Raw genomic sequence first — 25,458 nt, forward strand, 5'->3', positions numbered from 1 at the left:
TGAAGTGGAGGTTAGCATCCGGAGTTTTGTGTGACACAAGAGTGCCAACAATACTCAAAGGTAAGTTCTATGAAGCGATGGTTAGACCGGCCATGATGTATGGGGCAGAGTGTTGGCCTGTTAAGATCTCACATATCCAAAAGATGAAAGTAGCTGAAATGAGAATGTTGAGGTGGATGTGCGGGCACACCAGGATGGACAAGATTAGAAATGATGATATTCGGGAGAAGGTGCACGTGGCTCCCATTGATGACAAGATGCGAGAAACGCGGCTCAGATGGTTCGGGCATGTAATGAGGAGAAGCCCAGATGCTCCAGTGAGGAGGTGTGAGTGGCTGGTTGTGGAGGGTACGAGAAGAGGTAGAGGGCGGCCTAAGAAGTATTGAGGAGAAGTGATCAGGCAGGATATGGCGAGACTTCAGATTTCCGAGGACATGACACTTGATAGAAATTTGTGGAGGTCGAGTATTACAGTTGTAGGCTAGGAGCTAGTTGAGTCTTGCGTTACTTTGTTCCATTGTGAGCCTAGTCTGGTAAGGTTTTAATCGAAAATTACTAGGGGCATTGTCATGTCTTAATATTTTCTCTTTTCGGTGCTAGATCTATTTACTAGCCATCATTTCTGTCTTGTATTTTCTTATGCATTTTAGGTTCCTATTTTTCCTATGATCTCTATGGTGAAACTAATATTTTCCCCTTTTGTTTTTCTAGTTTTTCTTATTATCTTGAGCCGAGGGTCTTTCGGAAACAGCCTCTCTATCCCTTTGGGGTAGGGGTAAGGTCTGCGTACATACTACCCTCCCCAGACCCCACTTGTGGGATTTTCCTGGGTTGTTGTTGTTGTTGTTGTTGAATCATCCCTTATCTAATTTCCATTAAAATGTAAATATTCCTTTTCTTAATTTCTCCAAACTTTTTTTTACTACCTTCCTGGCAAGAGCTACCCTATATTTTTCCTCGTACAAGCTGCTGTCTATCGGTTCTGTTCAAGAAAGCTTGCTTTAGGTTTCACATTTGATTCTCTTCTTAGATCAACTTTGTCTGTCTATATAGCCATTTTATCTTCTCCTTATTAATCCAAAGTTATTAGGAGCAGATGACTGGCATGGTACATGAAGATCAAATTCATGATACAATAAAAATAAGAAATATAGTTTTGTTACATAAGATCAAATTCATGATACAATAAAAATAAGAAATCGCTCACACAAAGGTCCGTCCACTTACATATTAAAACAAAATAAAGTTTTAACATAAGCATTTAAGGGTGTGGCCTAGCGATATATGAAGTTGTAATGGCCCATGGAGGACCAGGGTTTAACTCCAACAGAGGCAAGAAATGTTAAGCGATTTCTTCGAATCTATGTAAGCTTTGGTGAACATAATTACTTTGTACCTGAGCTATGGTGATTTTTAAATTTGCCTAAGATTTGGCGAGCAAAGTTACATTGTACAGCCCAAGCTGGTGGTGGTAGCAGCCTAGCAGATACGTAACCGGTGGATTAGTGGAGGTGCACACAAGCTGGCTCAGACACCATAGTTATGAAAATAGAGCTTATTAACATAAAATTTGAAACAGTTATCGTTTGCCTAAATATCAAAACCATTTGAGAGGTGTATTACAAGCCAAAACCTCATGCACATTTAATCCTTGATGAAATTGAATGCTTTTAGTAAATTTCTTGTAACTAATTATGCAATGATCTAAAACAATCCTCATGTCAAAGACCTAAAGGTCCTAAATTGTTTGCACTTGTTGACATAGCTGCAAAGATCAGAGTAACAAGAGAACTCTGGATTTTGTTACAGTTCCAGAGTTACAGAATTCATCTGTAGTCCTGTACGCTATGATCTAACTTCTTTTTCCATCAAAAATTGATATAAAGATCCCTGAATCTCAAGAAGCCATATATAACTTTGACTTCAAATATAAAACAGAAGAATCAGTAGTACCAAGCAAACAAACAAACAAATGTGATTCATAGTTATACACCTTAGTAACTTCCAGTGGTGTTCCGCACGCCAACATCAGGAAATTTACCACTATAATCAAAAGCCTTGTCATTATAAAAATCGTCAAGACTGACTTGAGTTGTGTCTTCAAAGCTAGTTGAAGTGAGGGCTTCATCTGTATACTTGGTCAAGCTGGCCAGTTCAATGATATTCTCAATTTCTTTTACAACCTCACCCATGGAAGGCCTCTCGGCCCCGGATTCATTAACACATCTCATTCCCAATGTAAATAGTCTATCAGCACCTTCGAGTTTTGAACCTGGACCTATTCTTGGATCTATTAATTGGTAGAGCTTGCTGTTATCTTTTGAATCATATCTGGTCTCTGCAACCAGTCTCACAATGTGTTTTCCTCGTTCTATTGGAGCTCTTGCAGTTATCAGCTCAAGCAACACCACTCCATAGCTATATACATCACTTTTCTCGGTCAACTGTTGGCTCATGTAATATTCAGGATCCAAGTACCCCTACGTAGGAAACTTCTTAGAAAATGGGATTTTGAAACAGTATGGATGGTGCATTGTGGAATTGTAAATGTTTTTTGAAATCAAGATTTGCATATATACGTTAAACAATGAATAACATGTTGTTACTGTTCTATTGTTTCTTTTCATCTTCTTAAGCCGGGGGTCTATCAGAAATAGCCTTTCTACCCCCAGGGTAGGGGTAAGGTCTGCGTACACACTACGCTCTCCAGACTCCACTTGTGGGATTATACTGGGTTGTTGTTGTAAACAATAAATAACATGTAATGACTAATCTTTTATTGGATTCGAAATGATCTTTCTTCATGTTGTTCAGTCATTCATGGTCAGGAATATTAGCTTTTGTGCTATCCAAACGCCTTCAAATTTTACGGTTTAACATAGGCAAATATATAATGATTGTAATGCATCTCAAGTTGATCCACTAAAGTTTGAGGTTGTAATACTCACCAATGTACCTTTGACTTGAGTGGTGACATGTCCCTTGTCATCGTCTTTCAGAAGTGATAGGCCAAAATCAGCAACTTTAGCAGTTAAATGGTCATCCAGCAAGATGTTATTCGACTTAACATCCCTGTGTATTATGGGAGGATCTGCAAGCTCATGCAAGTATGCCAAACCTCTAGCAGCATCAAGGGCTATCCTAAGTCTCCTTGTCCAATACAATTGGATTTTTGGCTTGACTGCAAGATCCATATGCAGATTAAGAATTACCAAACTAAACTTGTATATATGCCCAAAAACTGTCCTATATACTTTCCTATGCACATTTTTGATATTAGAGATATTTCATTTCAACTTTGCTAGAGAGGCTAGAAAACGTAGGAATCTCTAGCATATCCTACAACAATCACATATTTGAGTACCCATTTTATTCGTGACTAGAAGAAAATCCATGAATCATGATAGTGATGGAGAGAGTTTTGGTTGGAAATATTCTTGGAGGAGAATGGCTGAATATCAATATACAGTAACAGGCCCAATAAAGGAGCTGAAGCAATATAATGAATCCAATTTTACACAAAGATAAATGAAACACTTTACACTGTATGAACAGGACAGTTCACCGGACAGATCAGTATTGTTTTAGTGAAGAAATATTACTTTCTCTTTCTTATTTGCCAGATTAGTCTGGACTTTGCATCTGTTCCTCTGAAGCAAACATATGAAATGATGAAGGAAGGGATAAATATTCTTTGAAGGCCATTGAGAAAAGGAGAAGAATTACCTGAGAGACTTTCCCTTAGTGTACCCTTTGAAATGTACTCATAGACCAGCATTTGCTCGCCTTGCTCATAACAAAATCCAACCAGTTTTACAACATTCTTATGATGAATTCTTGACAATAGTTCAATCTCTGTTTTGAACTCAAATGCTCCCTGCATTGATCCATGTTGTGCTCTTTTAATTGCAACTACCTCCCCAGCAGTAAGAGTTCCTTTGTAGACCTGTTGATGTTACATGTATCAATCTAGACAAATTTGACATGCTACGAGAAAAAGTAAAACGAGTGTGAAAGATGCAGTGTTGTACCATGAAATGCATATGTCAGTCATGAAGAACGATCAAGATATAATTCTAGATGACTGAACGTCAGCTATTAGTGAATTTCAATATTTTAGAAATGCCTTGTAGCTCCTAAATTGCTGCTGAATAACATAAACGACACGGGTAAATCATATAGGTGGGTGCTAACAAGTATTTTAAAAAGTGTGGGCATAAGCTGAGGCATAAGCTCCGAGGTACGGGGCGTAAGCCCCATGGGTATTTAATTTTTAATATTTTATAAAATAATATAATTACAGTAAATATTTATAAATCGGTAAAATTAAATAAAAATTGAAGAAAACTATCAGTATGTGAAAAATATATATAGATGTGCTCCATCCCCACAAAAAGAACTAGTCAAAACAATTCATATATGGTACTTAGAAGCACAAGTAACTTGAGTTGAAAAGAATAAAGTTTTCTGCATGGAGGAACAAAAAGGATGACTAACCTGCAATTTGAGCTTTGAACTTGCTGCTATGAAGGAGAATGGAGTTCTCTTTGTGTTTACAAAAAGAAAAATTGACTATTCGTTGCTTTTGGGAGATAGTAGCAGACTAGCGGACAAGATAAAGAATTGAGAAAGACCATAAATTAGGGTTTCTATCAATAAAAGAAGTCTTGACTTTTAGATTTAATGTTTCAGTTCCTTTTTAAAAATTTTGAGTAATTACAAGCTGAATTTTGAGAATTTGGGTATTATGAAGGACTTATTGAGCAAATTTTGTTTTAATTTGAAAAAGTCTCTGGGGCTTACGCCTAACTACAAAAATGCGCCTCAACGCCCGGGGATACGCCCCGAATTTCTGGGCGTAAGCCTCTTGAAACTTTCGCCTCACACCATTGCCTCGATGCACCTCGCCCCGGGGCTCGCCCCAAAAACGCCTTTTAAAATACTGGTGCTAACAACAACATACTTAGGCTAATTATTTAGGTCTAGAAAATAACTATTTCAGCAGCTGAAACCAACCACAGAATAAACCAATGAACCAAGAGATTAATATCCTTATTGCCTTTGGCTTTTCATACACCAAGAAATACCTCCTTGCAGTGATCACTAATTTTGAGTTTGCAACATCCTCGTGGCTGAATAAATCTTTTGATGATGAAAAACTGTGAAATGAATCTTAGACTAGTTCAGTTCATAATCGTGGCTAGAGGTGAAAAAATGAGGAAATACTTTTAAATTGGAAAAAATATAAGTAGTTAGTTGTTGAGATCACTTCAATCACTTTAAGCCACCACCTATTTCTCCATATAGGCAAGCCGTACTTTTCTTTGAAATATGCTGAATCTGTAGAAGTCTGCAATCCCACATGCAAGATGTTAATGCCATATTGACATATAACTATTGCATTCAAGAAATTTTCCTCATCACCTGCTCCTTGCTGTATAGCAGATGTTTTCTACGTCTAATTATCCTAATTTAGTGTCTAAGCAAGCTACATGTTTAGTTGAAAGTTGGAGCAAAGATCAAACAGGTCAAGCGTCTATGACCTTCTTTGCATTTTAAAATGGTAGTTAAAGTGAATTTATGCCACTATATACGCTAAATATGTGCTGAACTTTAAAGCAGGAAAAAAAAAAAGAGAAATTGTAAACCTTCCCATAGCCCCCAGATCCAATGCAGTTAGATTCTGAAAAATTGTTTGTGCACTTCCTGATCTCTTCAAATGAGAACCATCTCGCTCCTTTAAGTTGTGGAACAGCACCACTCTTATCACGGTCCCAAGTTTCTGTATTCACATGAAGACACCATTGGGAAATTAAAAAAAAACACTTAAAAGTTAAAACAACAATGTAACAGAAGTGCCCGGATCTAAGAACTACCAAAAGGATTACTGCTATGACCAGCTCTTTTTGCTATCTTTCTCTGGTGAAAAGCATAAAGACCAGCACAAAGTGTTAAAAGAACAAGCACTGCACCACCAACCGATGCTCCAACAATGATGCCAGTATGTGATGACTTCTTCATTTTGTCTAAATTAAAAAATGTACAAACTTGTTAAGCTAGACAAAAATTGCAAATCTATCCAGGAAAGAATTTGAGAAAAGAAGAGCCAAAAGATAAAAACTTTTAAACCATGTTCAGTTACCTGCAAAGCAACAATAGCTTTCAGAAGTAAAGAAGAAGGGTCCAAAATATTGGAGTTGGAAAGGATTCCGGTTAAGCAGGAAACCAATGGAAGAAATTGATGTTCGATTGAAACTGTTCTGCGTTGAAGGAAAGATTTGTGCTTCAATTTGAAGATATGAATAAACATCAACCGTTGGATCACTTAGAGAAACTGAATCCACAGGAAGCCCATTGGACAAAAAGGCAGACATCATAGAGCCAGCAAGGGTTGTAAAGTAGCTCGAGTTCTCTAAATTTGAGAAGGACAAGGAAAAGAAATGCAGTGTCCCAGTGAATGGATATAAACATTTGCATGTAGGACTTAGTGTTTTGTCTGAACTGCAAGACATTTCTGGACAAGTCAGAGATGAGGAGAAGGAATCATTGGAAATCTGAACTGAACAGTATTTGGCTGTTGCTCCTGTTCCATCACAAATAGGGTTTCCAGAAAGCCTACAAAATATAATAGAACATTATTCCCCAAGACAAAAGAATGTGCTCTAATAAAAGGGTTAATAACATAGAAGTAATTTGCTCACGATATATTCATATTGTATTCTGTTTTCTGAGTGAAGTCCTTGATAGAATTATTTCGTAAATCAAGTGTTAAATTATTCCCATATCTGGTCCCAATGTCCAATGTTCCACTGAGATTGTTGTTGGCTAATCCTCTGCAAATATGAAAGCAAATGGTCGTCAAATATAACAAATGTGCTTTAAGAGAGTATTGTATACCGGAAGGCCGAGTTGTAAGAAAAATATATGTTACACTGATTTTAATGAGTTAACTTGCCCTGACTAAATCTAGCGTTAGTATGGAATAAGTTCAAACTTACATAGTCTCCAAGTTAGGAAGGCTAAATAAATCAACAGGGATTTGTTCTTGCAGTGCTGTGTCCTCCATATATCTGTTACAATGTCCACTAAAGATTAGCAGCAAATAACCCCAGAGATCAAAATTAAGGCAACTCAAATGAGGAAGCACACAAAGTAGTTTTCTTGTTTGAATTATCCTTAGATTTGGATATATGCAGCTTAACAGCCAGCTCCTCCCTTACAGGATTTGTAGACTAGTATTGTTTATGCTTACATTTACAATTTAGATTTCCTCAATGGATGCATAAACAAAGAGTGCTACCAAAACAATCTAAGACAGTAGCAAGAGTACTCGAGATTTGAATGCCAGAGGTGAGTCAGTTTAGCCATAAAATACATAAAGATAATGTAAGAAAAAAAGTCCATCTTTTCGATATGCTTTTGTTTCTCCAATTCTAATAAATGGCTTGTAGAGAAAAAGTTGTATTGTGGAATAGCATATCCTGGAACCTATTGTTGTTTCTTTGCACCAGCAAAGGGAAGGAAACAAGAGAAGGGTTAAATGGGCCCTCTGAATTCCAGCTATGTGCTGTGCGGCTCCCATGAAGCAAATGAAGGGAGCTCCTCAAGCTTCCGGATGAGCTTACACTTACTGTCAACCTCTCTGGCTAGTAGGTGGGCGGGCTAAGTTCCCTACTTAAGAATCAACTCATAAGAAATTATACGTTGTTGTGAGGATTTTGTTAGGGTGACTACTACTAGGCTAGATACTTCTAGCTTCTATATAGGCCATTCCACAAGACTTCACTTCAGAGTGGGCACATCTTCCAACAAGCGAGCACCAAGTCAAATGTATGCAAGTAAAGCAAAGTAAGACCAGAATACAATTTTCCATCCAGTTTCCTAAGAGCTCTATGCCAGTCAATTGCAGTTAAGCATGCCTGTGCTATTCCAAAGCAGGATTAGGTTTCTTGATAGGCACATTAGAGAAGGAAAGTGTTGAAGTTGTCAAACTCCCACATCGGTTGGGGAGAAAAATTGTTGGGATTTTTCCCTTATAAAAGGAGGCCTAATGTTTAGGATTTAAATACACCTCTCATTTGCCTTCTTATCTTCTTAAGGCATTTGTATCTTCTCTCTTTAGTATTATTTCACTTGTATTTTTGGAGTGAAATAAAATATTGGTTGTGTCCGAGGAAGTAGGCAATATTAGCTGAACCTCGTAAATTCTGGTGTTCTTTTATTGTTGTCTTATTGTCTTATTTATTATTTGGTGGCTGTCATAAATTTTTGGTATAGTAGTTGTGACTCATTCACACTATATACATTTGGCTTCCGCAACAATTGGTATCAGAGCCAAAGTACTATCTAAGTATGCTCTGTGGTTGCAGCATAGTCTGATCTTCCACATCAGAAAAGATTTATCTTGGTACTGTGTCAAGGTTCTGTCTTAGTATGCTCTGTGGTTGCAGCTTAGTCTGATCTTCCACACCAGAAAGGAAATAATCTTGATTTGTGTCGTCAGCTATTAAATAATATTTGTGTCAAAGATGGGAGACAATAAACAAGAAGAATCTACATCAAGTGTCAACAATACGTCATCATTGGCATCTTCGCTTATGACAAGAATTGTGTCAAATGCGAAATTTGCGGTAGAAATTTTTGACGGGTCAGGACATTTTGGGATGTGGAAAGGCGAAGTTCTAGATGTCCTTTTTCAACAAGGGCTAGATCTTGCCATTGAAGAAAAAAGACCAGATGTTATTGGAGAAGAAGATTGGAGAATTATCAACCGTGTTGCTTGCGGTACCATTCGATCCTACCTTGCTAGAGAGCAGAAATATCCATACACAAAGGAAACTTCTGCAAGTAAATTATGGAAAGCACTGGAGGATAAATTTTTGAAGAAAAACAGTCAAAATAAATTGTACATGAAGAAGAGACTGTTTCACTTCACCTATGTTCCTGGTACCACGATGAATGAACATATCACCAGTTTCAATAAGTTGGTCACAGATTTGCAAAATATGGATACAACTTATGATGATGGTGACTTGGCCTTGATGTTGTTGGCGTCACTTCCTGATGAGTACGAGCACCTTGAAACTACTCTACTCCATGGAAATGACGAAGTTTCTCTCAGAGAAGTTTGTTCGGCTTTGTACAGCTATGAACAAAGAAAGCGAGAAAAACAGAAGGGCGGAGAAGGAGAAGCACTATTTGTGAGGGGTCGTCCTCAAAATCAAACGAGGACAAAGAAGGGAAGATCCAAGTCAAGATCTAAACCCAGCAAAGATGAATGTGCCTTTTGTCGAGAAAAGGGGCACTGGAAGAAAGACTGTCCGAAGTTGAAGAATAAGGCCAAACATAACAATGGAAAGGCCATTATGGATTCAAATGTAGCTGATTGTGATGATTCAGACTTCTCATTAGTTACAACAGAGTCATCAACATCATCAGACATATGGTTGATGGACTCGGCTTGTAGCTATCATATGTGTCCCAACAGGGACTGGTTCGTGGAATTTCAAGAAGGAGAATATGGAGTCATCCACACAGCGGATAACAGCCCTCTTACCTCATATGGCATTGGTTCAATACGATTAAGGAACCATGATGGAATGATCAGAACATTGATAGATGTTCGATATGTACCGGATTTGAAGAAGAATCTCATCTCTGTGGGAGCCCTAGAATCAAAAGGGTTCAAAATCATTGCAGAAAATGGAGTGATGAGAGTATGCTCCGGTGCACTAGTGGTAATGAAGGCTAATCGGAAGAATAATAATATGTACCGCTATCGTGGCAGTACAGTTATTGGGACAGCGACAGTGACATCCAGTGACGACAAAGAGGCAGAAGCAACCAAGCTATGGCACATGCGCTTGGGACATGCTGGAGGAAAATCCTTGAAAACTCTATCAGATCAAGGATTGTTAAAAGGAGTAAAGGCTTGCAACTTGGAGTTTTGTGAGCATTGTGTCAAAGGGAAACAGACAAGGGTTAAATTTGGTACAGCGATCCATAATACTAAAGGCATTTTGGATTATGTACACTCTGATGTTTGGGGTCCTTCCAAAACACCTTCATTGGGTGGGAAGCACTATTTTGTAACCTTTGTTGATGATTTTTCCCGAAGAGTATGGGTGTATACAATGAAAAACAAAGATGAAGTGCTGGGAATTTTTCTCAAATGGAAGACGATGGTGGAGAATCAAACAGGCAGGAGGATCAAGTGTATTCGCACAGACAATGGAGGTGAATACAAAAATGATCATTTCAATAAGGTCTGTGAAAATGATGGCATCGTCCGACACTTCACTGTTAGACATACACCACAACAGAATGGAGTGGCAGAACGTATGAACCGGACCTTGCTGGAGAAGGTACGGTGTATGTTGTCCAATGCTGGCTTGGGCAAAGAATTTTGGGCTGAGGCAATTACATATGCATGTCACCTCATTAATCGTCTACCATCTGCTGCTATTGATGGCAAGACACCATTTGAAAAATGGTATGGAAAGTCTGCTGTAGATTATGACTCTTTGCACGTGTTTGGCTCAACTGCATATTATCATGTGACAGAGTCAAAATTGGATCCAAGGGCAAAGAAGGCTATTTTTATGGGAATTACTTCTGGAGTCAAAGGATATCGCTTATGGTGTCCTATGACAAAGAAAGTAATATTCAGCAGGGATGTTACCTTTGATGAATCTGCTATGGTAAATAAGGTAACAGAAGATACCAAACAAAATAAAGGTGCTTCTAAGCAGGTGGAGTTTGAGGGAAAATTTATTTTTCCTACACAAGAAGCAGAGGAGGAAACAAATGAAGATTACCCTCTGGAAGGAGAGCCAGTAGAGGAGATTCCAACTCAGGAACCTCAACAACAACTTGAATCAATAGCAACCAGCAGGCCAAAAAGGACAATAACGAAACATGTTCGTCTCATAGAGACGGTTGCTTGTGCAACCTTAATTGTAGTTGATGATATTCCTACCACTTATAAAGACGCAGTCCAAAGTTCAGAAGAAGATAAGTGGAGGATTGTCATGAATGATGAAATACAGTCCCTTCATCAGAATCATACATGGAGATTGGCCAATCTCCCGAAGGGAAAGAAAGCAATTGGGTGCAAATGGGTATTTGCAAAGAAAGAAGGATTTCCTAACCAAGAAGATGTTCGCTACAAAGCAAGATTGGTGGCCAAAGGATATGCTCAAAAGGAGGGAATTGATTACAATGAAGTATTTTCTCCAGTTGTAAAACATTCCTCCATTAGAATTATGTTGGCTTTGGTAGCACAGTTGGATTTGGAACTAGTTCAGATGGATGTAAAAACTGCGTTTTTACATGGAAACTTGGAGGAGGAAATTTACATGACTCAGCCAGAAGGATTCAAAGTTGCTGGAAAGGAAAATATGGTGTGCAAACTTGAAAAATCGTTGTACGGATTGAAACAATCTTCTAGACAATGGTACAAAAGATTTGACAAGTTTATGTTGCGGCAAGGGTACAAGAGAAGCAAGTACGATCATTGTGTGTATTTGCGCAAGCTTAAAGATGGTTCATTTATATATCTTCTCCTATATGTTGATGATACATTGATAGCTTCCAAGAATTCGGAAGAAATTGATAAGTTGAAGATTCAACTAAAGAAGGAGTTCGAGATGAAGGATCTGGGTGAGGCAAAGAAAATTCTTGGCATGGAGATAGTAAGAGATAGACGTTCAAAGAAACTTTGTTTATCTCAGAAAGAATATTTGAAAAGAGTACTACAACGTTTTGGCATAGATGAAAAGACTAAGCTAGTTAGTACTCCACTTGCTCCCCATTTTAAGCTAAGTACTACTATGTCGCCAAAAGATGAAGCTGAACGAGAGTATATGTCAAAGGTACCATACGCAAATGTTGTTGGTAGCTTGATGTATGCAATGGTCTGCACGAGACCTGACATTTCACAAGCTGTTGGAGTTATTAGCAGATATATGCATAATCCAGGAAAGGAGCATTGGCAAGCTGTGAAGTGGATTCTACGGTATATTCATAATACTGTAGATGTTGGGTTAGTTTTTGAGCAAGAAGACAATCAGTCTGTAGTTGGATACTGTGACTCAGATTTTGCAGGTGATCTGGACAAACGAAGATCAACTACTGGTTATGTGTTTACTTTTGCAAAGGCACCAGTTAGTTGGAAGTCTACTTTGCAGTCAACAGTTGCTTTGTCTACAACAGAGGCAGAGTACATGGCTATTACAGAGGCTGTGAAGGAGGCAATTTGGCTTCAAGGATTGCTAAAGGAGCTTGGTGTTGAACAAAAAGGTATCACAATTTTTTGTGATAGTCAAAGTGCTATTCAATTAGCGAAGAACCAAGTTTATCATGCAAGGACGAAGCACATTGATGTTCGGTATCATTTCGTACGAGAAATCATAGAAGAAGGTGGAGTCACAGTGAAGAAAATTCATACTACAGAGAATCCTGCTGATATGCTGACAAAAGTGGTGACTGCGGTCAAGTTTCAACATTGTTTGGATTTGATCAACATTGTTGAACACTAAAATTGAAGATGAAGGCACAACCAAAATTTGTTATTAAGAGAAAATTGAAGATGTGGAATTTTGCCAAGGTAGAGATTTGTTGAAGTTGTCAAACTCCCACATCGGTTGGGGAGAAAAATTGTTGGGATTTTTCTCTTATAAAAGGAGGCTTAATGTTTAGGATTTAAATACACCTCTCATTTGCCTTCTTATCTTCTTAAGGCATTTGTATCTTCTCTCTTTAGTATTATTTCACTTGTATTTTTGGAGTGAAATAAAATATTGGTTGTGTCCGAGGAAGTAGGCAATATTGGCCAAACCTCGTAAATTCTGGTGTTCTTTTATTGTTGTCTTATTGTCTTATTTATTATTTGGTGGCTGTCATAAATTTTTGGTATAGTAGTTGTGACTCATTCACACTATATACATTTGGCTTAACAGAAAGTTTGTATGTTATCCAATCTCAGGGTACTACTTGATTTAACTCTGTTTGTGTGTGTGCACATGGGAGAGAGGTGAGAGAAAAATACATTGTTTTCAACTGTGGGAGGCTTGTTAACCATTGTGGGATGCCTGATGCATTGAAACTATTGTTGCTCATGCCCCTGCAGATAATAGGAATAAAATAATATAGTAAATGGATCATCATAGGATATCACATCCTTGCCAAAAGGAGTCACTCATAAATAGAATAAAGAATTTCTTTGATGAGAACTTTAGAATCCGTCACAACAGAAGTTTACCAACTTTCGACAAGAACTAGTATATATTTCACAGATATAGAACCTAAACACCAACTTACACATAGGTTAGCAAGTTCATTCCTGTAAGGTCAGGAATTGATCCATTGAGATTGTTACTGGATAAATACCTGAAACAATATTAGAAAAAGAGACATTATCGAAATAAAATACTAATGGCATGCTGAATCAACATCAATGGATAAGCAGAAATAGATTAGGTGTCTCCTCTGTTGAGTGCATACAGCTCATTGAGACTTGTAATGTTGGTGAGGTTGGAAGGGACAGATCCACTGAGGGAGTTCCAGTCCAGCCGCCTGTAGCCATGACAAGAAATATGATGAAAATAAACTCAGACTTCAGGGCAGAAAGTGCACGAGCAAATATCACTGGCAACACAAGGAACTCACAAAATTTCTAAGTTCTGCAGACTTCCCAGACTCTCTGGAATTTCTCCCATCAGTTGGTTGTGATCTAAAATCCTAATCAATAGAAAAACCAATATTATCAGTGATCTAGAGAAAAAACACTTGTGTCCTGGCAGTTTCTTATGCATTGTTCCCAGCGGCCAAAGGACACAACGAAAGAAGCAAAAACATACATTCTTACAACTTTCTGATCAGCTTGGAAGTGATAAAGGTTTATGTATCATTAATCATTTCCTCAAAAGATTTAACGAACTTAAGTAAATCAAGTTAACTAGATATATTGGTTTGATAAAATGAAATATACACTTAACCTGCCTACATACTCACACATGTTTCAGCTTCATGTTTGGACTGAAGAGTTGAGATTGAATACGGCCAGAGAGCTGATTTTTCGACAAGTGACTGCAGGCAACGAATAAAACTTTACACAACTATTAAGGAAGAGAGAAAGACAAACGAAAAAGTTATATCTTGTAGAGAGGCTACATACAGGTGTCTGGTATTAACCAGCCAATCCAAACCAGGTGTTGAGCCCTTTGAGACTGGGATGGTACCACTAAGTTTATTGTCACTAAGATCAAGCCATGACAACTTAGATAAATTGCCAATTGATGGTGGAATTGACCCAGTGAAGCTGTTAGAAGTTAGAGATCTGTGAAAAAGTTAAGACAAGAAACTAAGTCCACACGAAGCTGACTGCTAAAAAGAAGATATACCAAAGACTCTTAACAAAGATGAAGAATGCAAGCTAGACATTGAAAAAGCTTTTGATCAACTCAACTGGTCCTACCTCTTCTCCATTCTAAGACAGATGGGTTTTGGTGAAAGATGGATCACATGGATCAGGTTTAGCATCACCACAGTGAAGTATTCAATTTTGGTGAATAGAAGCACAGTTGGGTTTTTTTTCACCACAGAAAGGGCTCAGACAAGGAGACCCCCTCTCCCCCTTCCTCTTTATCTTGGCCATGGAGGATCTAAGTAATATGTTGGACAAGGCCAAGCGGTTGAATTGGCTGGATGGTTTTAATGTTGGTACAAGGAACACTATTAATATTTCACACTTATTGTATGCCGATTACACTCTTATATTTTACGGAGCAGATAGATCTCAGGTACTCCACCTGAACCTAACCTTGCTCATCTTTGAAGCATTGTCAGGGCTTCATATCAACATGCTAAAAAGTGTGATATACCCTGTCAATGAGGTCTCAGGCATAGAAGAACTGGCAGGAATTCTTGGTTGTATTCTTGGTTGTTCGACTGGCTCATTCCCAATCACATACCTTGGATTACCCCTGGGTTCCACATTTAGATCAACATCTACTTGGGATGGGGTGATTGAGAAGTTTGAGAAAAGGTTGGCATCATGGAAGATGCAATATTTGTCAATTGGTGGAATATTAACATTGATTAACAGTGTACTAGACAGCATTCCAACTTACTACATGAAACTATTTCCTATTCCCAATAAGATTCTGAAACAGCTGGATAGGATCAGGAGAAACTTCCTATGGGAGGGTAATCACAAGTTTAACCTGGGCACTTGGGAGGGCTGGGCATAAAGGATTTGTCTCTACACAACAAATGCTTACTCATGAGATGGTTATGGAGATACACACAAGAGGACTAACCTCTCTGGAAGGAAGTAATCAAGGAAAAACATGGGGTACAAAATCATTGGTGCTCCAAGCTGTCTAGATCCCCACATGGTGCTGGCCTAAGTATATGCAAACTTAAAGATGAATTCGTCCAGAATACCCAACTGGTGGCAGGCAATGGTATGCATATCAGGTTTTGGAAGGATAAGTGGCTGAATAATACCATTCTGATGGAGGAATTCCCAAGCCTCTTTCTATTAGCATGTGAGCCAAACTCCTCTGTCTCTCAGAATTGGGCAAACAACACTTGGGACATGCTTTTCAGAAGGAACCTACAAGACTGGGAAATTGAAGAAGTGACAGACCTGCTTTCCAGAATAGAAAGCCACATGATGAATGCCCAGGCAGCAGATAAGTTAAAGTGGAGCAGTGCTGATGGTAAATACTCAGTGAAAGCAGGCTATGCAAACTCATATGTTCCTAATGACATGATTGATGACTGGCCATGGAAGTTGATATGGAAGACTAATCTCCCAACAAAGATCAAATGTTTCAGCTGGACAGCCCTCTATGGAGCATGCCTCACACAAGACAATCTTAAGAAAAGAGGCTTCCAGATAGTCAATAGACGTTACATGTGCCAACAGAGACTTGAATCTAACACCATCTATTTTTACATTGTACAGTTGCTGCTGACTTATGGAATATGTTTTTGTGTATTTTTGGTATTAACTGGGTAATGCCGCATAACATTAAAGAGGCCTTTGAGTGCTGGTGTAACTAGAGAGTTGGTACGGCCATCAGGCCAATCTGGAAGATGATTCCTACGAGTATTTTTTGGTGTATATGGTCAGAAAGGAACAACAGATGTTTTGAAGGTTTATCAACTCCAAATCATTCCCTCAAGGCTAGATGTCTTTTGTATCTTTATAGTTGGCATTACCTTTCCCCCTTAGATTCTCCTGACAACTTTTTGAACTTCGTTAGCTCCCTGGTACTAGAATAGTCTTTTTGTAATTGAGTTAACAGTAACTTTTGTATTATTATGCATCTTCTTGATGCCAGCAATGAAATCTATTATTACTTCATCAAAAAAAAAAAAGACTCCTCCCTCTTTGTAATCTGCTTATGTTTGTCACTTGAATTTACTGAATCCCCCTCCGGCACATTCAAACTATAATCTAGGCAGGACGTCTTACAATGTTAAATTTTAAATCTCTGCTTTATAACCGACCCTCCATAGGCAAACTTTTGTTTTTGAAGCAAAGCCAATCTTAATAAGGTTCAATTCACCCTTCCCATGAACTGAACCTAATTCGATTGGGACAAAAGTATGCCAACATTGATAGGAAAAGCAAAAGAAATTTGTTAACCAAAGTTGTACTTAATGCATGAATAATAACTCAGTTGCCATAGCTGAAGAAACACAATTGAACTCTGGTTAGTAAAGAGGAAGATATTAATGATTAAAACTTCAGGTGAACAAATGGATAAACTGGAAATGTAAATCCTTACATAAAGACCAGCTGCTGCAGAGAACCAATTGATTCTGGAATTTGACCAAAGAAGCTGCAACCAACTAAGATTCTGCATAAAAGGACCAGCTTCTGAAGTCAGGATTGATACTACAAGTTGTGTAGGATATACTTGAGTCGCCATTTAAATTCTCTTACAAAGTTGTCAAATTCTTCAAATTTCCAATTGATGATGGAAGAGTTCCTTTCAGTCCAACATTATTCGAGAGGTCCCTACACCAAATTAGTTACAATAAGAACAAAGCAAAATGATATCCGTTTGAATAGGTTAATTTGGGGTAAGAGGAGGATTAAAACTAATTAAAGAGTATGTTCAAGCAGTGGATATCCTCTAATCCAAATGGCAGAACTTATTCCTTTTAGTTGTGAAAAAAAAAAGATTTATCTTTCATATGATGTGTATACTCCTTAAAAATACTTACAAAAATCAGTTTGCGATGAGGAAGGGATGAGGCCAGAATTATATAATTAGCCAAGATAAAAACATGGATATTGCACTCGTTTGTTTTTTAGCACTATCTGCGGATTCTTGATGAATTTTACTTGAAACTACAGTTGTGCTTCAGATGACAGTTGGAGAAAGAATTATAGATGAACTAAAGATGATTTCGGAATCTTATTGTCGATATCTGAAGAATCAAGATAGAAATATAGAAATAAAAGACGTACAATATCTGCAATGCAGTTAATGATGAAAGATCTCCAAACTGATTGCCTTCCAAGCCCATGCCTGATAACTTTCTGTGGATGGAAAGTTAAAGATAACTATAAGGAAGGGAAGATAGACGAACTACAAAACAATCAGAAATTGCAAATATCAAGGATATACATCGAGGTTACACGCGAATCATTACAGATAATTCCTTCCCAGCTGCTACCGCAAGGATCTGACCCCTCCCAATTTGGTGGCAAGTTATTCCAGCTAGATTTGATAGCAAATAGTGCAGTGGCTGCACAATGAAAGGAATTATAAATGGCTTCTACTGCTGTACTATTAAAAAGGTAGATATTTCACATACACTATTCGTAAAACTCAAGTTAAGAAAAGCACAACCCTCTTAAGCAAAATAATTTTACAAGTACTCCAATCCAGTTATTCAACTGATAATCCATGAAAACAAAGCTAGACAGTATAGCAGCTTGTTCCAGTGTAGCTAACCTAAACTCTACATCTGCATTGCTAACTTTGAGTATCTTTATGATTGACTAGTAATTTGCTCAACCAAACTACCAGAAGAGAACATTTCAACTTTTTTTCCTATGTTCTAAATTGGGGGTAAAGGCAGAAAGAGATCCCGGTAAAGAAAACACCACTCTGAATACCTCTGAAATGTACTTAATTTTGAATGAAAAATGTTGTCTAACATTTCACCCTACAGCTGAACAAGGAATTCTGATATAAATACATCTGTAACGACCCGACCGGTCGTTTTGAGCTCCGGCGCGTCATTCAGCAGTTTGAGGCCATGAGCGGCTTCATCTCAGGTATATTGACTTGTGTGTATGGCCAGAATTAAAATTCAGGAAGTTTGGAGTCAAATCTAAATGGAAATTCTCATTTTGAAAGCTTAAAATTGAAGAAATGAACTAGGATTGGAATTTTGAGTAAACGACCTCGGAATTGGGATCCGAAGGTTCCAGCAGGTTCGTATGATGATTTCGGACTTGGGCGTATGCCCGGATCGGGTTTTGGATAACCCGGGAGCGTTTTGGCGCCTATTGTGGAAGATAGCATTTTAGAAGAAATTGCATCAGTTTGGTTTAAAATGCATTTCAGTGTTATTGATGTCCGTTTGGGATTCCGAGACTGGGAGTAGCTAGGCGGTAGCATATCGACAAATGTCATTATTGTTACGCCGACCACCAGGTCGTGAGGCTTTCCCAGGGGATGTTTTCTATTTACATTCCCGTCTCTTAGAAAGAGCGGCTAAACGATCGGACCAGACAGGCGCAGGTAGCTTGACCGCCTTACCCGTCATTGAAACACAGGCTGGAGACGTATCGGCCTATATTCCCACCAATGTGATCCCCATTACTGATGGACAAATCTGTTTGGAAACAGAGCTCTTTTATCGCGGAATTAGACCTGCGATTAACGTCGGCTTATTTCGTAGGTCCGTAGGTCATTTTGGAGCCGTTCGGCTAAAGAGGGAAAATTGAAGGTTTTTGAGAAAATTTGGCCGGAAGTGAAAATTTTGATATCGGATTCGAAATGCGAATTTTATGGTTTGGATAGCTTCGTTAGGTTATTTGGGACTTAGGAGTGTGTCCGGAATATTTTTGTGTTGAAATATATGAATTATGTGAAAAATTTGAAGAATTTTGATATTTAATATTGTTAAAGTTGACTTTGGTCAACATTTTTGGTAAATGGACCCGGACCCGTTATTTTTCGGTCTTGAAAGGTCCATAGAAAAATATGGGAGTTGAACGTGTTTCCGGAATCGAATTCCGAGGTCCCAGGCCCGAGAAATGAATTTTTTCGTGAAATTGTTTTCTGAAAATGTTTAAGGAAAATGAAAATGAAATTTGATCAGAAAGTAATGGTATCGGGCTCGTATTTTGGTTCCGACGCCCGGTACAGGTCATATATGTTGGTTAAGCGCTTCCTGTAAAGTTTGGTTACAAACGGACGTTGTTTGACGGGTTTCGGCCTTAAATTGGAAAATTTGAAAGTTTATGAAATTTGAAAGAATTCTTGGATTTAAGGCTCAAATCATTGATTTTGATGTTATTTTGGCGATTTGATCGCTCGAGCAAGTTTGTGTGATGTTTTAGAGTCAGTGTTCATATTTGGTTTGGAGCCCCGAGGGCTCGGGAGTGTTTCGGAGGTGTCTCGGAGTGATTTCGGACTTAGGAAAAATTGCAGAAAATTGCAGAAATTCTGCTGCGAGTAGTCTAGTTTGGAAGCTCAAATCTTGTAATCTATAAGAAATCAGAAAAAGTGCAAAACACAAAAGTTGTAGCCCATACATTCAAGTTTTCGGAAAGTTAAACCATTCGCGATTTGGATATCATCTCAGAAAGTTACGATGGATCGAAAAGGGCTGCTGGAGCAATTTCGGCAGAATTTACGATGCACTTTAGAAGCTCATATCTCGGGATATATAAAGAGTTATGTGGTGTACAACCTATCAAATTAAAGATCTTTGAGTCTAGTTTCTAAATCTTCAAACCGTTTGTCATTTGGATATTTATACAAGACGTTATGAGTGTTTAAACAGAAGGTGTCCGACAAGGAACAATAATAGGATGTACAACTTGTATAGCACAAGTGCAAGATACAACTCGACGTAGCACATGCAGATTCTTTTATACACGGATTTAGCTCACTTTTCTTCATTTCTTCAAAGTATGGACGATTTTTGGGGAGCTTCAAGAGGGGATTTTCATCATCAATGTGAAGGTAAGTTATCCCCACCTATTTTGAGTTAAGTACATCAATTATGTATGGATTTGAGCATGAAAATTGTAGAAAAATTGAGGATTTAGGCCTAGGGATTTGAAAATAAGATTTGGTGATTTGAGGGGTCAAATGAACTCCGATTTTGGTAAATTTTATATGTACGGACTCGTGGCGAGACGAGGAATCCGGTGATGTGACTTTCGTAATTTTTCGAGAAGTGGGCCCGGGGCTCGGGTTTTGCTAATTTCGGGATTTTCGACATTTTTCGAGTCTTTTCGATTGGGTTATATTCCCTTAGCCTATTGTGACGTATTCGTTGTGGTTTTGACTAGATTCGACGCGCGAAGAGGTCGATTCAAGAGGAAAGGGCATTGCGGACTAGTCTACGGCCGGTTAGAGGTGAGTAATAGATGTAAATGCTGTTCTGAGGGTTTGAAACCCCGGACTTTCACATCGTAACGCTATATTGAGGCGTGACACGCACTCCATGGCGAGTGCGGGGTTGAATACTATTGGGGATTGTGACTTGGTCCATCCGGTGTGATGTTTATACTATACTGGTGATTGATACACATACTTCATTGATATTACGGGGCTTGATGCCATGTTTGGGGCCTTGTGCCGATTTGTAAAATCCTTCGAGGATTGATATTACTGCTTAGCATGATTTGCATATCATTTAATTTCAGTCCAAGGTTTTAAATGTTGTTTTGCAAACTCAACCATAATTCTAAGTGTTGAAAACTTAAATGATATTTTTAAATGTATTCCGGGCTGGGAACTTCTGTTTTGTAAATGCCCAAGGGGCTTATTATATTATTTTCTGGACTGATTATAAAGTGACTTGAAACAGTGGTAACAATGACACTGTGTGATATACTTGAAATAGTGGTAACAATGACACTGTGTGATATACTTGAAACAGTGGTAACAATGACACTGTGTGATATACTTGAAATAGTGGTAACAATGACACTGGATGATATACTTGAACAGTGGCAACAATGGCACTGTATGATATAAATTGGTCAGGTAACAATGGCTGACCGGTCAGGTAACAATGACTGACCAAGATATTGCGCTTGGGCTGTAGGAGCCCCTCCGGAGTCTGTACACACCCCCAGTGAGCGTCGTCGACGATAAATAAATATGGATGGCTCGGGCTGCACGCCGCAGTGGGTACTGGAATGTACCATCATATGCATTGCATTGCATTCATGGATTTCTATTTATACTGTTGTTTAGCTGCTCAGTTCCATATGTTGCTGTATATTTGGATTTTAGCTTACTTTGTGTATTTACTGGATTTTCTTATCTTCGGACTGTAGTTACTTTTATTACTCACTGGGTCGGAGTACTCACTTTACTCCCTGCACCTTGTGTGCAGATCCAAGGCAGTCTCAGGCTCAGTAGATCCAGTTGATCAGCAGATCCAGCTTCTGGGAGTATCGAGGTAGCTGCACGGCGTTCGCAGCCATTGATCTTCTCCCTCCTATCCTATCTCTTTATTTCCGCATTATCAGACTTTGGATATACCATGTATTAGGATGATATTCTGTATTCTAGAGGCTCAAATTCGTGACACCGGGTCCTAGTGAGATTATATTGTGTATTTTGTTAAATTTTTCGGTACTTTAATCTTGCTTAATTGATATTTCTTTCCGCTATTTTTTATAAATTGGGTTAAGTGTTGAATAATGGTCGGGCTTGCCTAGTAGTGTGTTGGGCGCCATCACGACCGGGATTTGGGTCGTGACAACATCATTCAGTCTTCAATGATGCTAAAGAACAGTGATGTTCTCTTATTTATCGTTTCATAATAACTCAGTTTTATCCCTTCCTGTTGCTTTATTTTGGTTTCTTTTTCCTTGTACTATCTTCCACTAGCATGCATATAGTAATCAATCACAAAACAGTGCCAACAGTGGCAATCAGCAAGAACTATTGGCTGCGGATCATAGGCACTTCATAGTCCTTCCAACACAAGCTTAAATACAAACTGAACTAAATAGTCAAATCAAAATTCAGCCCCTACAAATGGGGACATCGAAGAAAGTAAAGCAATAGGCTTTGTTTAAATTCCATAAATGGAATAAACCATGGTGCAGGATGGAGTATGAAAGTTCCTTGTTTCTATTCCATGAGTCCCTAGTACTGCACAAAAATCAGCTGTTTGTACTTTTGAGCTGTTAGGAACTTGGAATATACTCAACTATAGCTATTAAGTTCCGGGTTGTAAGACTCAATAACTACCAAACCTGAAACAGTTCACCAGTTTGCGATGATGTGGATAATAACCATGAAAAAGAAGAAAGTGCATATCAAGTAGTCTGATAAAATGGATAAAAGCCTTACCATCATTGCTGTTTGTTTGTCCCAGTATAGCCAGAATTTGGGATGCAAAAATTAGGAGGAAGACCTGACTTCTTGAACCCATTTCCATCATAGCAAAACCCCTTGCTTGAAAATCCAAAATCCCAATGCTTTTGTTGGAAAGTCCTATACCTCAATGCAAGCCTTGTAAACAACGCCGTCCTAATATCCAGCAAGTTATCATTGACCTTCCCGCTGCATGGACAAAAGAATGAGTCCAAGAAAATATGTTGAAAACTAAGTCAGGACAAATATAATAATGAGTTTGCAGTATATTACAATGATTCCTCAAGCCAACAATAAGAACAAGCCAACAAGAAGAAGGTTTCTTGGTAAGAATCAAGAACTTTGACCGAGTATCCGAACCCCTTGTCTTTTGCTGATTTCATCATCCTTAAAAACTAATCATAAAGGGGAAGAATTTAAAGAGTGCAAGTAAGAAATATTGTTGTTTAATGTAAGCAAGAAAACAAATCTTTTCTTTATTTTTGCTATACAACGTATGGGAAAGAAGATGATTCATCTGCTGACAAATGAAAAAGAGGACATATTCTTCTATCTAGGATTGAAACTTCTGGGAGATAAAGATGAGAATAGTTGAATAATCAAATATCTAAAGTGACCGCCTGAGGCATTAAAATAATAATGCCACAAGTGGGGTACCCAGGAAGAAGAAGTAGAAGCAGAACAAGAACTGACGCCAAGGCAAAGGTTGACATTCGAAGAAGTCGGAAGTTATTTCATCAGATTTTGTGAAATTACTGAAAATTATGTTTGCCAACTTTGCCATTGTGAAAATATGGACACTTCTCCGTTGACGTTCTTATATATAGATTACAAAACTCATACCCGAAGGTTTAAGGTTAGACTATCCGAATGACAGTGCCTTCAAGGGGTGACTTATTCACCTTTATAGTATGGGCCTAACTCACGTTAAAAAACTTACCAGCATTCAATATTTACACCAATCTATATTAATTTACTATAATTAAATTGTAAATGAGAATATGTATGAATTTAATTATAATTTAGTGCTAAGAGTGTATAGAGTTTGAGATTTGTGCCATGTATTTATTCGGTTGATGTATAAAAATTATCGCACTCAATATTTACACCAAGTCGATAAGCAAAACATATGTATTTCACGGTCACACTTACCAACTTAGGGGTGATCTAATAGGCCTAAGATTGTTTGGTTTGCTCTAAAATTAATTTCAATATAGAATTTCACATATATAATAGGAGTAATATTTTTGGGTTCAACATAAACTTATGCAATACAATTAATATATGCATAACTACTAGTACGGTATATGATTTTAGATATAAATCACTTTATTTAAAGCAACGTTTAATATGTGGTATTAAACTCTAGGTATAAGTCATGTAAGAATTTATGTATTAGGTTATGTGATATAATAATATGTTTGTATTGAACAAAGAAAGGATTGGCCAAAGAAGAGGGAAAAGAAAAAAAAGAAAAACTTGGTCTAATTTTGTAAAATTTATAATGCGTGAATTTTATGATGTAAATAATAATATGTGAATTATTATAAGGTTAATAAAAATAGATGTATATAGGTTGTGACTTGTGACACCAAAATCAAGAATTAACTTAGGGACATTTGCATCTATACCCACTTTTTGAGTCACGTTTTAATTTGTGTCCGCTTTGCAAAATAAAATTGCAAGCGTACCCACTTTTTCGCGTAACTTCAGCATACGGGGCTGAAGTAGCAAAGGAAATCACGCAAAACTTTAGCATTCTAGTAGACGGGTCTGAAGTAGCAAGTGTGCTGAACCAAGTGTGCTGAAGTTTTTGTTCGTAATTGCACTAAATAAGCTGAAGTTTTTTGTGCTATATTCATTGTTTTTGTCATTAAGCTTTTTCAGAAACTTCAGCACAAGATGCTGAAGTTATTTAGTTCATTTATAAAAACTTCAACACTAAATAAGCTAAAGTTTTTTTTCTCCTGGATAAGCTTTTTCAAAAACTTCAGCAGAAGATGTTGAATTTAGTTCATTTGTAAAAACTTCAAAACTAAATAAGCTGAAATTTTTTTGTCCTAAGTGAAATTAGTACTTTTCTTTGGAAGAGGAAATGCTCTCTACAACACCATCACTGATCCCCTCCTCCATTCCTCCCAAACCACCAGATTTAGCACCCATGCCAACTACTGATGAATCAACTTTGATCCCAAACACCATTCCCCATGATTCTAATCCTTCCTTCAAATCGATCCTTCTATCAAACTCCCCTGAACACCCCATCTTCATTCATCTTTCAACCATCCCCAGGGAAATAGAGATGGAAAATAACTCTGAAGCCATGGATCAAGACCAGCAAAACCAGAAATAAGATTTACAAGTAAACCTCTCTTCAGAGGAACTACAACGTATCTATTATCCATGGAGGTATTCCCTCATTGTCAAATTACTTAGCAAACGAGTCCAACACCTCTATCTAAAAAAGAAACTGCAGGATATGTGGAAATCCACAAAATCTTTTCCTCTAATTGATCTAGGTGCAGACTACTATATAGTCAAATTCATCCTAGAAGAAAACATGTTAAGAGCCCTTCAAGGAGGACCTTGGTTCGTTAATGGCTCCTACCTATCTTTACAGAGATGGTCCCCAAACTTTGTTGCCACTGAAGCCAGATCTCACATCACAGCAGTCTGGGTTCGTCTACCTAATCTACCCACGGAGTTCTATGATGGGTTTATCCTTCAGAAGATTGGTAACAAAATTGGAAAACTAGTGAAGATCGATGCCTGTACATCTGCAACTATCAAAGGCAGATATGCTAGATGCCTAGAAATTTTGATGGACTCCCCAGTTAGATCCTACATCTAC

At 38.0% G+C, this 25,458-nt stretch overlaps 1 protein-coding gene and 1 long non-coding RNA gene across 2 annotated transcripts; one reads left to right on the top strand and one right to left on the bottom strand.

Moving 5' to 3' along the window:
• Positions 1-1,881: 1,881 nt before the first annotated feature.
• LOC104213765 (leucine-rich repeat receptor protein kinase HPCA1-like) lies at positions 1,882-23,313 on the bottom strand. The gene is made up of 20 exons (XM_070167691.1): positions 22,881-23,313; positions 22,584-22,796; positions 17,652-17,772; positions 17,492-17,563; positions 16,961-17,035; positions 16,803-16,874; positions 14,177-14,338; positions 14,014-14,088; positions 13,669-13,740; positions 13,504-13,575; positions 13,321-13,389; positions 13,049-13,123; positions 6,999-7,070; positions 6,702-6,833; positions 6,143-6,615; positions 5,877-6,026; positions 5,649-5,782; positions 3,727-3,946; positions 2,949-3,181; positions 1,882-2,480 (listed from the first exon to the last, which is right to left on the bottom strand). The coding sequence occupies exons 2-20, from the start codon at positions 22,672-22,674 to the stop codon at positions 1,995-1,997; spliced, it is 2,856 nt and encodes a 951-aa protein (XP_070023792.1). The 5' UTR covers positions 22,675-22,796; positions 22,881-23,313; the 3' UTR covers positions 1,882-1,994.
• LOC138886481 (uncharacterized) lies at positions 20,050-21,895 on the top strand. Its single transcript, XR_011405231.1, has 3 exons — positions 20,050-20,228; positions 20,561-20,627; positions 21,616-21,895. It is a non-coding gene; the product is annotated as an uncharacterized lncRNA (long non-coding RNA).
• Positions 23,314-25,458: the final 2,145 nt, after the last annotated feature.

Source organism: Nicotiana sylvestris, chromosome 1, assembly GCF_000393655.2.
Source record: "Nicotiana sylvestris chromosome 1, ASM39365v2, whole genome shotgun sequence".
Taxonomy (NCBI): domain Eukaryota; kingdom Viridiplantae; phylum Streptophyta; class Magnoliopsida; order Solanales; family Solanaceae; genus Nicotiana; species Nicotiana sylvestris.

Bases quoted from the DNA above. Each gene is read 5' to 3' on its own strand.
- LOC104213765 (XM_070167691.1), bottom strand. From the start codon at position 22,674: ATGATGGAAATGGGTTCAAGAAGTCAGGTCTTCCTCCTAATTTTTGCA. The intron at 17,036-17,491 runs GTACGTCTTTTA...AATTTGGTGTAG, and splicing joins TTAACTGCATTGCAGATATT to GGACCTCTCGAATAATGTTG. The intron at 6,616-6,701 runs GTGAGCAAATTA...TATATTTTGTAG, and splicing joins GAATACAATATGAATATATC to GCTTTCTGGAAACCCTATTT.